Genomic DNA, 15,743 nt, shown 5'->3' with positions numbered 1-15,743 from the left:
AGAGCAGTGATGTGCTGTTGGCAACCTCAGCCCGGTGGGTCTGTTGGCTGGGCTTGGGGTGTTTTATGGTCCGTAGTCATCGTGTGCTGTTGTGCAAGTCTATGTGTGGTTTGTTTTGTTGTTGCATTGTTGTGAAGTTTGTGCGGATTGCTGCGTTTTAGGCTTGTGGTTGGTTATAGTTTGAGAGGTGTATGCAGAGGAATGGATTTGTTGGTTGGTTAGTTGGCATTGCTGTCCTTGCAATTGTGGGATTCCATCTAGGAGTGGCACATGCCAACAGTCACATTTCTATCTAGATGCGACGCAAGCTAGGTTCAGAATTCTAAGTGTGGTGCATGCTAACAGTCTAATTTCTATCTAGATGCAACGTGAGCTAAAGTTCAGATTCCATACTAGTGTGGCACATGCTAACAGTCATATTTCTATTTGGATGCAACGCAAGCTAGGTACGCAATTCTAAGTGTGGTGCATGCTAAGAATCACATATGCTAACAGGGACTAGGATGGCCTCCTAAAATCTATCCAATAGGCCAGATTCTAGAAATCCATCTAATTAGTGATGACCCGTGTTTGTCCAGGATTGCACAACCCATGGCTGTTTGAATGTTGCAGATCTTGACCAATGGCGAGCTTGCCCCAGCTTGAATCCTGGCTAAAAGGAGGGTTCCTGCAACTGTGCATCAGAGCACCGTTGTAACCAAAATCTCTACAAAAAGCAGCCTGCTGACAACCCTTGCAGCAAACCAGCATCGACTCCAGTGGTATCCAGATAAAGACCTGCTACTCTGCCCTGAGCGCAAGAAAATTTTTGTTGGCACTTCGACCCCTGGACCAGTGGAAACAACCAGTCTGGATCCCTGCTAGAGGATCCAAGCCTGTGGAGCCTTCATTAGAGTCCCTGGATCAACCAGCTTTTTCCTGGGCTACCTCACTGCAGCCATCACTGTTCCAAGCAGAGCCTTGAAACTTTGCATATCTCCAGCCAGTGCCACAAGTCACCTGCTCCTGTATGTTCAGCCGTATCACTCCAGGGAAACTGTGCTGGGGCTGTTCCTTTGTTAGCTGCCCGACTATGATGATCTTCATTGGATATAGTCTTCTTTGTGGCCTGAGGTGTCCCAAGGCTATCTCCCCTGCAGACATCTTTCTTTCTCTTGGAATGGGTCTTCAACTGGAAGCAGTCTAGAATCTATTCCTGTGCAGCACAACAAACTAAGTAACAAGAACAAGCATATAACAAAGTCCAGACCCTAGACAAGTGAAAGCAAGAACATTCCAAGACCAGGTATACCCATTGCTTTCTCCACCTGTCTCCCATGGTGTATTTGGGCATAATCCTGACACTAAGACACTACGACAGGACCATTGGTGGTTGAACCTTGTTTAAAGGATCATTCTCTAGGCCTATCCTGTGCTGGATTGAGTGGCATACTTATCTGAACTTGTATCACCACAGTCCAATGCATTATTTCTATAACAACATACCTCAAAAACGTATACTTTGGAACTCGTAACCTTTGGGCACAACGCATCAAACCATCTCAGGGTTGACCATTGCAAGATTGAGTAAAGCTGTTCTTAAGTTAATTCAGAAGAGTACTGCCCATTTTTCCTCTGACTACCCACCTGTATTGCACTGCAATGGTAAATGATCCATACACATTTCTGTTCTCCTAATGGAGAATGTGTATATATATGTATGTGTTGTGTGACAATACCTACCTGTGGTTTTTATAGGCGTAGTGTGTAACAAAGTCCTAATAAATGACAATTTTTACATACTTACTAATTTGAATTATGTGTGTTGCTCTGTGTGGACTTGTTATAGCCCTAGACCATACTCACATTTCCAGAGACTAAGCCTTGACGTCTTGACTTCCATAACTTGATTGGGTTTTGGCTAACCACTTGGTGTCTTCCCTGTTCACCAGAAATAGGGTTGACTCCCAAAATCCTGCCACCAGGGCTGATTTTGAAATTCCATCTCAACACTCACAGGCAGGATTCCACAGGGTAAATCATGAGATTTACGGAAATCACTTTAATGAAGCAGGCACTACTTTGTGCCGAATCGTTTCGCTGCTATACTCTAAACCGTAGCTTAACAATAAAACTTGACATAGATCAATTATCTTGTGTATGCATGTTCTGGAATACAGTGTTCAACCGTGTTCTGAAAAGACAACATCAAAAAGCTTAGTGATATTTCGGTCGATCACAAGTAGGTTGCAAAAATTCCACCAAGAGCTCAAGTAACTATAAAGTCAATGCAAAATCTGAACATCTAAACAAAATTTGCTTTGACTACAAATATATATTTCAAAATTCAATTCTTTGATTATCACCTTAATTTGTCAAAAATATTTTTCTAAAGCGGTTAATCAAGCTTTGCTTTCTCTACATAAAGAAACCATTTCACTCTTAACCACAAACAATGTGCTGGCACAAAATCGATGGACAAAAACTTGTCAGTCTAGCTTTTTCTAAAATAGTGTACACAAACGTTCAAACGTGTTTAATGGTTTTTTTTATCATGAACATTGGGTATGTTTTCTTGTATACTTTATTTTAAACAGAAGAAGCCTAAAAGGGCCCCATTACTACACCAATTTAAAAAAAAAAAAAAAAAAAAAATTAGGCATCATCTTAGTGTAAAAGTCTGTACAGTTTTCCTTTACATATTTTCTTTTTTCCATCTTATTCATTAAGATGATCCTAATGCATGCTGCTAACATTAGCAACCGCAATCGAGTCCTGGATCTCCCGTATGACCAAGATACGGGTCAGCATCTGTTCCATTTGCTCTCTGCTGATAGGTTGTGTGGAATACCAGATGGGACTATTTGGGGCCACCACCGGCTCTGGCGTCAGGTAAAATGTGTCATTTCGACCTTTTACACACTGCGGGCTGAAAAAGAGACATTAAGTGTAAGATAACTTTGGTATTCAATGTAAAGCCACAATAAAATAACTTCAGAAATGCAGTTTTTTCCAACACAAACACGAAACACAAGCAACCAAACCTTAAACCTTTTAACTATGGCATAAAACAAGGTTGAGTAAAACGGCACTGATCAGCCCCACCTGACAAATATTTGTTACACACCACCGATAAAATGAACAACAATACTTGTTAATGTCAAGTGTCATGGGTTCTCAGAATTGTATTTAGGGTTTTAGAGTACATATATCAAACTAGTGTTAGGGAGAATTTTCATTTCTGTGCTAATTCCCTTCATTCAACCTTAGAGACCCCAGTTCTTCTGCTGGATTTAAGACTTTTTAATTTTACCTCCTGAGTGAGTGGGACCCGTTTCTCACTCTCTCATATGTTTCTCCCTGATTTGGATTTTGTGTTGTCACTGTTTTTGGATTCTGACAAACTCCATAGGCATCTGCTTTTAGTATAGTGACACACAACACCTTCAGTGCAGTGTCACTGAGAATTCCTGTGGTTTTCTCTTAAAGACCTTTATCTTCCTTACCTTTTCTCTTTGTAGGTCCAGCACACAACATCTTATGTGGAGTGTTGGGGGGTTAATTAGAAGCCCCTTACCCTGCTTGTTAGGCAGAATCATGTGCAGTTCCCTTGGGGAACACTGCAAAAAGATTAAGACTACAAGAGTAAGCAGTAAACCCAATTGGTAGCAGTCTGCACCACCCAGATTTACCGGATAGCTGTGGCTGAGCAGTCAGACTTCTCTCAAGAAGAGTAGGGCAATATATAGAGTATACACAATAGGGCTAAAAACACAGTAGAGCAAACAAACACTGACCAGAGCTGTGTATAAAAAGTATATAATTATTTATTTAAAACACACTTTAGGCAATATACTAGCACTCTAAATCAAAAGCAAGCTAAAACATAGTCAGGTAAAGTATACACACTTCCCTTGATAACTATCAGACAAGTCAGAGTTAAAACACCACGATTTGTTAAACAGATGTGAGTGCATAACCTGATGGCACTCCAAAAGTTCAGTTAAAGGGAGAGAAAAAGGCAGAGCATAGAAATAAAACAGGTACCAACACTTTTAGGAGTTCTCGGCAAGGGAATAAAGGCAGTATAGACTGTAGAGCCAAAGTTCATAGGCCAGGCCCACTTTAAATGGAGCAAAGCGAAATGTGCCCAGGATTTTACGGTTTAAAAATGCACTAAAAGTCTTTGCAGAATGTTCAAAAGAGGTTGGGGCGATTCAAGAAGGTAAAGTTAGACGGTCTGGGGCCAACCCAGTTGGCAAGCCAAGGATTTAAGGGTCACCTTGGGCAAACCGAAGAAAGGGAGGCCAGGCAGGACACAGTACCTTAAACAGAGAGGAAGCTCCAGCGGTGGCAGTTGTTCCTGGCAGTGGTTGCAGTTCCTTGTTTCGACCAGGGGAAGAGAGGATCTCGTTGAGGAGGAAACGTGGAGTCGTTGCACTGCACAGGGATGAAACCAGCCGCGGAGTTCGTCAAAAGGAGCGTTCTTTTTATCTGCAGTCAAAGTGGTGAAGCTTGGCTATCCGGCTGCCGGGGTGCTTGGCACGGGCGTTTCGACCAAGAGACATCTTTGGAAGGCGAAAATGGCGAACTGGTTGGTCCCACCAGCTCAGAGGAAGAAGACTCGTCCAGCAGAAGATCTTCCCCTTGTCGTCGGGAAAGTGGTGAGGTAGTTGCAGCAGGGCTTCACCGGTGGTGTCGTTGTTGCAGATGGCTCAGCTTCTTCCCTCTTCGGATTCTTAGGTCCTGTGGCGACTTCTGAAGTTCCAGTCCCAAAGGCCCTGCTTTTATACAGAAAAATCCCATTCATCAGCCTAGCTGTCAATCACACATGCTAAGTGGTGAGCCGGGCGGCTCACCACTGGGCCAATCAGAGTAGAGTGCGACTTGGGTTGCCGAGGCAACGCAGTCCAGGGTGCCAATTCCCCCCCTCCACCCTTCCTGTGGAACCCAGACAGAGTGGCACCATTTGGAGGGCTTCTGTGGAGAAGCCCGCCAAAAAATGGAACAAAGGGCTCGACCTTAGTCAGAGTTACAGAGACGGACACGAATGCCATTTTAGAAAAGAGTTCTGGCAAAAGGACCCAACCGTTGATTTAATATTAAATAAACCGGCGGTATCTTTAACATTGCACCAAAAAGTGGTGCGTTTAAAATCAATTGGAAAATCCCATAGAGAATAGTCCGGTGGAATATTTTGCTTGTAACCACTGCCACTAGCCAGAAACTCGACAAGGGGGGACTGGACAGTGCCCCCTTGAAAACAGACCCAGGGGCAATGTAATTAACCCCTTCCAGTACTTCCACAATATGATGGTTTGTACTGGTTCTGTTCACTATTTAAGACAGTAGTCAGTCCCAGGGTATGCAGTCTATGTTTGGGGGTCACTATGACACCCCTGTGTTACTGCACTGAGGGTGCTGTGTAACAAAAAAACAGATGATACCCTATGGAGTAAAAGACCCCATAGCCCAAAATGACACAAACAGTCAGAGACATCCCTCAAATCATGCCTAAGAGTGGGAGGAAAAGAGTCTCCCTCTTAGCAGGAGAAAGAAAGAAAAAAAATCCAGCAAAGCTGCTGGGGGACTCACTAGGTTGGGAAATTAGCCTTAAAAGAGAATTCTCCCTAACACTGCTTTCTCATGTAACATTTCTGTTACCCTCACTACTTTAAATTGCTGGTGGCAGTGGTTTAATTTTTACTACCATTGTGCCTTACTACCGCAGGCTGGACCCTCAGCTGCAGTTCAGCACCCACGGGTGTCCATTTTGTCAAAATGGCAGCTGTCTTCTTTTTACGCCATTTTCTGTTTGTGAGGTCTTTTTAGGCTTTTACTCTGTGCGTTGACAGAGTTGAGCCCTTCGTGTGTTTTGCCTTTGGCGGGCTACTCCCCTGAAGTGCGCCCCTGGCTCCAGTTTGTCAGGAAGGACAGGATGTGAGGGATAGTCCCTAAACTTCCCTGTCCTTTGTCTCTAGGTGTGCCTGAACGAAACCGGTCCCGATTGGCTGGCTGGCTGTCCTAAAAGCCACCATGCTGTGTGATTGACAGCCTAGGCTGTGCATGAATGGGATAACTTGCTTAAAGGTCGAGGGTTTTAGGGCTAGAGGTAAAATCGACCACTGGAAGAAACATCTGAAGATGAAATCGCGAAGAGAAGCCTGCTGCAACCTCCTGGATCTTGAAGTACCGGTGAAGCCCGGTGAAGCCCTGCTGGCCTTTATCGAATCGACAGAAGGGACAACTGCCCTTAGGTTAGTGGGACCAACTAACCCCGAGACAAACTCCACTTTAGCACAATCCCTGACTTGCTGTGCCTCTCTGTTGCTGCAGAAGCCCAATGCCAGGGGTGGAGTGTCCATAACCGAATGTAACATCAGCAGCGGAACGAATCCAGCCAAAAGCTTCAGGAGTCTCCTATGGACACGCCAGAAGCAGGAAATCCCGATCCAAAGTCCCCTCACCAGAGTCCACGGGTGGACTGGGAACTAAAAGAGGCCCTGGAAATAATTACTGGGGACCAAAAGAGGCCCTGGAAATAATCTTCAAAGTGGCCCCATATGACACTTTTTCAGCAAGCCCAATGCTTTTCCTATGAGACAATTTGGAACTACCACACAAAAGAGGCCCAGGGTGCAGAGGCCCACCGGGAAATCTCCAGAGTTCCCTTTGGGCCAGTCCGCCCCTGCCAGAGTCCAAAACCGAGGAAGCAAGGAAAATCCAACCGGAGATTTGTCCTGCATCTGTGATGTTTGCGAAGTGCTGAAACCGGGGAGTGCCACTGAATCGCAGAGAGCACTGTTGCTGCAGACAACCTTCCCAGAGTACTGCCGCAGGAGCCCTCCAGACATCCACTCTCTTGTACCCACAACTGGGGCGCAGGAACCAGGGTCTGCTAGCTGTAGGAAGAGGACATCCAGCTGGACCACTTTTCTTCTAACCAGAGGTACTGTTTGGGCTTGGGGGTACTTACCTTCTCGCCTTAAGACGTGCTGTCTCACTTCTGAAAAGTACATTGTTGTGATATATTAATGCAATACTATCCTGTCACTTCAGGGTGTAGGAGAAATGTATTAGCATCTCCAAAGATGATTCACCAACTTTGATTTTGCAAAGTAATCCAAATGTTTGCTTGACATTTACAAACAATTGCCTTTTTAAAGAATGCTTTATGAAAACTGATGTTAAATAAATATTTATAACAAACCTTGAGTGTAAGTGTTACTTGGTTACTTGTATTGATGGATTTCATTTGTACAGCTCTACAGCTGTACAGCTCACATTTACCCCTCTTGAGATATGCCTGGCTGCTCAGTCACACCTCCAACTTGTGCAGTACAGACCTATACCAAAAGGTGGGTTACCGAATACCAAACGGATAAGTCGTGTGTAGTCTCACACAGTGTGACTGCACCAATTCTTACCCAACAACTAAGATCTCCTAAACTGACTATTAGACGATCGTGCAATGTACGCCAGTCTTCAACATATACATGCATCATCTGGATAAGCTCATCGACATGTCCCAACCACCTAGAAGTCCAGATGTACGCAGAAATGCGTTAGGGGAGTGTTCCTAAAGTCGTTTCGTAGTGAGACTTTATGACACTATACCTTGATATAGAGGCCCCAAATCTTAGTAGAAGTCTGTACTACTCAAAGGTTTGTTAAAATAGCAGATCAGCTGGTTTATCTTGGGAGGAGGATCTGAACTGTAGAATGAACCAAGCAAACACATAAGCCCAAAGAAACTAACACGCTTGTAGTTCTAGTAAAATAGATATTTATTTTATATACACAAGGGAAGGTTATTCAGGTAACTAAGAACTATTTTAACCAATCAACAAAATAGAAAACATAAGCAATACTTCAGGTGAGTAGACCAATAGTTGGACATTATATAGATCATGAATGAACACAGTTCAATGGTAAGTAAAATCACTTGTTATAGCAACTCAGAAAATGTTCTGTTGTAGGACTAAAACTGGTTATTCAACACCAACAATAGCGGTACAATACTTTCAAAGACTTGCAATACTTTTCAGAGGCCATAAGGCATTATTAGTCCATCCTCATCCAGGTACGAGTTCTTCCAAGTCAGATTGGAGGTAAAGTAGATAAGGCACAGCAGCAGAAAAGGCAACGTTCCTGACGATTTTTCCATTACAGGTTAATAAATGGCTTTTGTGGGTCAAAAAACATTTCAGGGAACTTGGAAAAAGCTCCCTATGGGCGCATAAGCGATAGGCCAGGGAGAACGGTATGGGCAAAAACCTGAACACCAGAATCGGTACTCCAGCAACAAAGGAGCGACGGAATTTGAGGTATATGCTGCCACGAGTCCCACAGTACCTGAGGAGTTGTGAAGACGATGCAGCTGGATTCTTTCATGGTGCAGACGCGGTGGACCTGGTCTCCCGTTCCATGGTTGTGGTTATGAAAGGAGGGACTCTGGAAGGGATGTTGTAGCAGCTGTCGAGAGAAAGGGCTTCTAGCAAAGGATTCTTCACGCTCTAATGTTGGTCTGCAGTTTTGGCACCTTTTTACAAGCTCCAGGGATGAACATTTACCACCCTGTCAATCTGCCTCAATTCTTCGATCTCGACGTGCTTTGAGGCAGGGGGTGGGGCGCGTCTCGTCTCAGGAGGTCCAACTGGAGCTCACTAAAGTTCTGGGTGGATTTGTTCACGGGAAGACTATGTGCTGCAATATGGTTTATGCTCCCCGGGTATTGGGGGTTTTTAGCCCATGAAGGTCACTGTACGTGGGGGATGGCTTGTCTTGCATCTTATGGCTAGTTTGTCCCACCAGCCAAAGGGGAGGAATCCTCTACGGAGCTCCTCTGACGATTAGAAAACGGAGAAGGACAACAGTGGTTGCCCTCCGCCTCCCACAACCCCCCTTCGGAACTGGTTCCAGGCATACTAGAAAATAAAAGTAGAGGAGTTTCAGAATCCCTCCCATGCTTCCTGTCCTCACCAAACACACTGAAGCCTCAGCAGGCTACACAAAGGGTTTACGCCGAAGACAAACCTCAAACCAGGACCGTCCCCACCCAGGACAGAAATGATAACTATACAAGAAATAGCAATAAAAGAAGCCACCATTTTGTGTCAATGCTGACCCTTCTGCGCATACCAGCCATAACTGTGTGTTTGTCACTAACAGAAATGTTACAGGAGCAGAGAGAAACTGGGATACTAGGTAACCCCTCCGCACAAAAATTAAGGTGGTGTGTGCTCTCTCAAAAGGAAAAGCCAAGAAGGATAAAAAGTATCCCTCCAAGCTTGAGAACAGTAGTTCTTAAGCAAAATAAAAATAAAGAGAAACCCAAAGGTCTTCCAGCAACACTGCACAAAGGGTGCTGTGTGCTGCTAAAGAAAATTACAGATGCCTTTATAATGTATGGCGGAAATCAGTGAAAGAGACTCCCCTCATTCATGAGAACAAGAAAAAGGTCCAGAAGTCCAGCAACAAGTGCTGGGGCTCTCACAGGTAGAGGGGATTTGACATAAAAGTTAAAATATCTCCCTAACAATATGCACGTTTATAGGTGTCTTTAAAAGGATAAGCGAAATCAGAGTGAAACACCACAAGACATATGGATCATCTTTCACTCGGTAAGGGCAAAAGGTGGGGTAGAAATCAATTTGTGGGGGCCAGTCAGCCCCTTTAGGGGACCCATAAACCTTTCACGCCCCCCCCCCCCCAATTTGTTTTTTTAGGATCGGACCTCTTTTTGCAGTCAGAGGAATTTCTACTGAAGTCCCTGTGCCACTGCAACCCTTTTTCGATACATGATCCTATGGTAACCCATATTGCTCCTAGAACGCAATTCCAGTCCTAGGGTTATTGGAACACCCTTAATTGGGTTTAATGAGTGGGCTGGTAGCAGCTGTAATGTATTTGGTGACCCCAACCCTCCCCCCCCCCATGGAAGTAGCCTACATTTGTAGCCATTTGGATACTGTTATGGAGATTTTATCAGCGTTATGCTTAATCTCCTCTCCTAGTGAGACCACCAACACATTTTGCTGGACTTCTAAACCTTTTTCTTTCCATCCTGAATGAAGGGAGGCCTTTCCCACTCATTTATTCCGTTCTGCTGACTTTTTGGGTTCTATAATTTTACCTTATTCTATGGAGTCTGGCTTCCTCTATATACCTGAAAGCCATCTGTGTAACACTTTAGCAGCATACATCACCCCATGTGCAGTGTTGCTGGGAACCATTTAGGTTCTCCTTTAATATTATTTGACTATCCTTAAAAACTAAGGATAGATGGATACTTTGTATCCTTCCTAAAACTCTAATTTATGAGAGATTAGCACACACCAGCTTATGTGGAGTACTAAGGGGATACCTAGTATCCCCCTTCTCTCTGCCCCAGTGACCTTCTAGTCACAGTGACAACCCTACAGTTATGTCTGGCGGCAGTGGACATGTTCTACCAGCTATTGTGCCATTTTGTTTTACCGCAGACGGTATTCAGTCTTGGTTATGCACAATAGGGTCACCTACGTTCTAACATGGCGGCTCCTACCTTTTTTCGTCATTTATCGTGTGGTTGTCCTCCAAAGAGGATGACTCCTTCCCTGTGGCTGTTGGGACTGTTAGGGGATTTTTCCTGAAGTCCTACTTGGAGGCAAGACTTTAGTAAGCTATCCCATTAGTTTGTAGATCTCCAACTCTTAGTATCAGTCTGTACTCACACAAAGTGGCAGAGCAGTCAGGCTTAACTTAAGAGGAAGATGTGAACTGTAGGTAAGTACACTGTACCCACTTAATAATGTACATCAAAGAAACACATTCATATTAACCCCTTAAATGCCAAGGGCGAGGCATCTCGTCCTTGGAATTCCCTCCAGAATGGAAAGGACGAGATAGCTTGTCCTTTTTGGTACTCTGTTTTGAGCGATCCCTGCAAAGCAGGGATCGCTCAAAACGGTAATCCAACCCCCTGGCTATGTGAGGGGGAGGTCCCCCCTCACTGCCAGGGAGCTGGATTACCTTCAGTTTCACATATGAAAGTGAAAGTAATTTTCACCGCAGCAGCCATTTCGGGCTGCTGCGGTGAAAATAAAAGGTGAGTGTTCACCTTTCTCCCCCTCGATTTCCGGCTGTATTTCAAGCCGGAGATCAAGGGAGGTGTCGCTGGAAAGGGGAGATTCTCCCCTTTCCAACGACACCCTTTGTGACAGCATTTCAGCCTGCGGATCGGGCGCAGGGCGCTTGATGCGCGGGCAGCAATGCCACTAGACACCAGGGATGTCTTTGAATGTGGGGGGGGGGCCCTCGCCCCCCCCCGGCCCCTAAAGCATGGGGGCACATGTGTACAACCCTGGGGGCAGATGGCTGATCATCTGCCCCCAGGGAAGGGGGCACAATAACAAAATAAAAAAACAACAAAAAAAAACCTAAAGGGCATTTTGGGTGGGAGTGGGGGGCCACTAGCCACCAGGGATTTATTTTACAGAAAGGGGGGGGGTAGCCCTCTCCCCCACACCCCAAGGGGAAATGGGGGCTCCCCTTGTAGCCCTCCCTGGGGGCAGATATCTACTCCTAGGAAGGGGAATCTGACCCCAGGGAGGGCTGAATGAGATGCCCCCCCCTGCATTTGGTGTGGGGGGTTATGGGGTCACCCCCCATTACATTAGAAAATTACCTGGCGGTGTAGGGTGCCCCTCAGCCCACCCTAAAGTGTAGTGTACCATTTTACATTTTTTTCTTTGTTTACGAAACTTGCCTTGGCGCAAAGGGGCACATTGGGGTGCCAATCTGGCCCCGGGGTGCCCAAACCTTACTGCCCCACCCACCGGAGGGCCTGTCCCACACATTTCTGGTAGCCCTCTTCCCCCGCCACCCCAAATGGAGGGGGTGTACCTCACGCAACCATTTGTAGGAGGCCCAGGGAGGCCTGCACGAGGTGCCCTCCGTCACCCATTTGGGGTGAGGGCCATCAAAAATTGTGTGTCAGGCCCCGTAGTGGGTGGTGCATTAAGGGTTGGGCACCCTGGGGCCAGATTGGCACACCAATGTGCCCCTCTGCGCTAAGGGGAGTTGGGGGTTACCAAAGGAAAAAAGTGAAAATGGTGGAACGCATTTTAGGGGGGCTGTGGGGCACCCCAAAGGGATGGGGAATTTTCTAAAGGGATGGGTCGTTGACCCCCACACCCTCCTTTAAGTGAAAGGCTGGTGGCACTTTAGGTAGAAATGCCGGATGGGTCCGCAGGACCACCTTATCCTTGTGAAAGGTATGTACGGCTCTGAGGCGACAAGAGCCCGGATCTCGCTGACCCTGTGCGCTGAAGTGAGGCCGACTAGCAGGGCCATCTTGATGGTGACCAGCCTAATGTCCACGGATGCCATAGGCTCAAACGGCTTGTGCGCGAGGGCACCCAAGACTAGGTTCAAATCCCATATGGGGTGTGGCTTCCTGATGGGCGGGTAGAGTCTAGCAAATCCGGCCAAATGTCTCCTGACAATCGGGTTGGAGGACGAGAAGACCCCTTCCTCCGAATTCCTGTAGGCCCCAATGGCTGAGAGGTATGTGAGGCAGGTGTCCACCTGCACGCCACAGTTGGCCAGGTTCGCCGAGAATGACAGCACGTCGTCCAATGAACAAGCCAGCGTGTCGATATCCTTGGGGTGCGCCCAGTGGCAGAACCTGGTCCATTTACTCTTATACTGGGCTCTGGTAGCCTTGACCCTAACCCCCTGTATGATTTCCAGATTGGCTTGGGATAGGTTGAGGTGGCTAAGTGTCACCTGCTCAGGTACCACGCTGTGAGGGCCAGCTTTTGAGGGGCGGGGTGGACGACAATGCCCCCTGATGTGTCAGAAGATGTGCTGGGCCCCTTGGGAGGTGGATTAGAGGGACCTCCGAGAGGCTGAGCAGCTCCGAGAACCATTGCCTGGCTGGCCACCACAGAGCTATCAGAATGACGTTGAGCTGGTTAGACTCCTTCAACTTGCAAAGCACTCTGAATCAGTGGAGTGGGCGAGAAGGCGAAAGCTGACATGCCGTTCCACTGGATCCATAAGGCATTGCCCAGGGAGCCTAGGCCTTGCCCCGGCCAGGAGGCAAACTGTGGGTACTTCTTCTTGTGTCTGGTGGCAAAGAGATCCACCCCGGGGAGGCCCCATTTGTGGAAGATTTCCTGTGCAGCGAGGTCGTTCAGCTGCCACTCGTAGTTGTCTGCTCCCAACCTGCTGAGCCTGTCCACTTCCAGGTTGGATTTCCCCGGGAGGTGGACTGCCGTGACCTGATGTAGTACATACTGGTCAAGTTGTCTGTCTGGAAGAGGACAACTTTTCCCTTGAGCCGTGGGAGGAAGGCTCTGAGCGCTAACCAGATGGTGTAAAGTTCCAGCCAATTGATGTGGTATTCTTGTTCTTGACGGTTCCACGTGCCGTGGACCGAGATCTCCTCCAGGGTGGCTCCCTAGCCCTCGAGGGTGGAGTCTTTGGTAATCGTCATCTGTGGGATGGGGGCCTGAAGGGCTTGCCCGTCTGCAGATTGCAGTCCCTGGACCACCATGTGAGGTCCGGGTGGAGAGAGCGAGATGGGGATTTTGATAACTTCAGCCTTAGAGCCCCTCTCCTGGTTCCACGACCCTGCAAAGTGCAGTTGAATTCTCCTGATCATGAGTCTTGTGTGGGGGACGGCCAACAGTACAGCTGCAAAAAGACCCAGGAGATGCTGGTACCACCAATCCGAAGTAGCACTTTGGCTGAGAAAGAGGGACGTGGCCCTCCTGATGGCCGAGATCTTGTCCTCCGAGGGGGAAGACCCTCTCAGAGCGCGTGTCCCAGATACGACCCAGGAAGGTCAAATGGGTTGCAGCTGTGACTTCATGAGACTGAGCGAAAAGATGAATACCTCTATTCTTCAGGATGAGAAGATTGTGGAAAAAATCAGATTCGCGGCTGACCATTTTGTGGTTGAAAACAGAACAGATGGGATTACTGTTGGGACGATTTGGGAGGCTTTTAAATGTACAATGCGTGGTCTGATTCTGGGCTTGTCCAGTAGCAGGAGAAAAAATTTGGAGAGAAAAAGTTTAGATTTGGAACAATGTATTAAACAATGCTCAAATGCCTTGATGAATGATCCCCCAAACCTGGAAATTAAGAGAACATTAAGGAATATGCAGAGAGAGTTGAATGAGAATTTGAGAGTACGATCTGAGAAAGATCTGTTCAGGTTGAAATGTTCCTATTATGAGTATGGTGAGAAATGCGACCGCTGGCTTGCGTACAGATTGAGGCAACGACAGTCGGAGGGTGCAATCAGTTCCATTGTAACGGCGCGTGGTAGGGTCTGATCCGAAACAGATTAATGGAACGTTTAAGGAATATTATGAGAAATTGTACCAGAATGAATTGGTTGTTGGTGGTGTGGATGAGTCCTTTTTGGATGGTTTGGATATGCCTAGAGTAAATGATTTGGAGAAGTGCATCTTGGGTGAGAGTGTAACTGTGGATGAGATGAAGTTGGCGATCGGAAAACTGAACTCGGGCAAGTCTCCTGGTCCTGACGGTCTGCCTGTTGAATTTTACGAAATCTTGCCGGATTCAGCGGTGGAACTTTTACGTGATATGTATGTGGAGTCCAGGGAGGGGGGGTCTGCTTCCTGCTTCTACCAACCATGCCACAATTTCAGTTTTTTCTAAAAAGGATAAAGACAGCAGCTTGCCTTCAAATTATCGTCCAATCAGTTTGATTAATACAGATAACAAGATATTGGCGAAGTTGTTGGCTATGCGTTTGCAGACTGTGCTTGTGAAATTGGTGCACACTGACCAATCCGGGTTCGTTCTTGCTCGAAGAACTTCTAGTAATATCAGAAATGTGTTACTGCTGATGACGCATGCACAGGATTTGGATGATATTGTGGCCATTTTTTCTTTAGACGCGGAGAAGGCTTTTGATCGTGTTGATTGGAAGTATCTTTTTTCAGTACTGTGTGCTATGAACCTGGGGGAAGAATTTATTTCATGGGTTGCCCTGCTTTATGCTTGTCCAACGGCCACTGTTAGAACTAATGGACAATCATCAGATTTTGTGCTGCAGAGGGGCACGAGACAGGGTTGTCCTTTGTCTCCTCTGATCTTTGTTTTGGCTATGGAGCCTTTGGCCATGACATTGCGGTGCGATGTGCACATACAAGGATTGAATTTTCATGGTGCCGATCAAAAATTGTGGTTTTATGCAGATGATCTGCTATTATTATTGCGGAATTTGAGAGTGTCCCTTCCGGCCTTATTAGATGTTTTGGATAGATTTTATGCAGTGGCAGGGTTTAAGGTCAGTTGGTCCAAATCCGAGGTGTTGCCGATTTCAGGATACTGTGATAAGAATTTGATTACAGGACTTGGATTTCAGTGGTGTGAGAGGAAACTAAAATATCTGGGTATTTGGCTGGCCCCGCAGGTAGACGAGATGGTCGTGGTGAACATGAGTGAAGTGTGTAGTGACTTGAAAATGAGCCTTTTGAGGTGGTCTTTACTTCATTTTTCTCGTTGGGGCAAGGTAAACACTCTTAAGATGAATGCGGCTCCGAAAATTAATTACATTCTGGGTATGCTTCCGATGAAAATTGGTCAACACTATTGGAAGAAAATTGATGGTTTGTTGCAGTCCTTCTTATGGGATAACAAGCCGCCACGGGTCAAGTTATGAAACTTCAATTACCTGTGGAAAAGGGTGGACTGGGAGTTCCGAACTTTAAGGTGTATCATTTAGCTTTTTCCAGTCA

The 15,743-nt window shown here is 46.4% G+C and overlaps 1 protein-coding gene across 4 annotated transcripts in view; it reads right to left on the bottom strand.

Moving 5' to 3' along the window:
- Positions 1–2,489: 2,489 nt before the first annotated feature.
- QRICH1 (glutamine rich 1) overlaps positions 2,490–15,743 on the bottom strand; it is a 557,471-nt gene continuing 544,217 nt past the window's right edge. For all 4 annotated transcript variants that reach the window (XM_069643302.1, XM_069643300.1, XM_069643303.1 and 1 more), the window contains one exon: positions 2,490–2,908. In XM_069643302.1, the coding sequence (XP_069499403.1) occupies positions 2,716–2,908 (193 nt within the window). In that variant the 3' untranslated portion in view covers positions 2,490–2,715. The remainder of the gene's footprint in view (positions 2,909–15,743) is intronic.

The sequence above is a fragment of the Ambystoma mexicanum genome, chromosome 2p, assembly GCF_040938575.1.
Source record: "Ambystoma mexicanum isolate Mex_15411 chromosome 2p, UKY_AmexF1_1, whole genome shotgun sequence".
Lineage (NCBI taxonomy): Eukaryota > Metazoa > Chordata > Amphibia > Caudata > Ambystomatidae > Ambystoma > Ambystoma mexicanum.
Note: the sequence above shows the minus strand (reverse complement) of the source record. Positions and strands in the feature narration are given on the sequence as shown.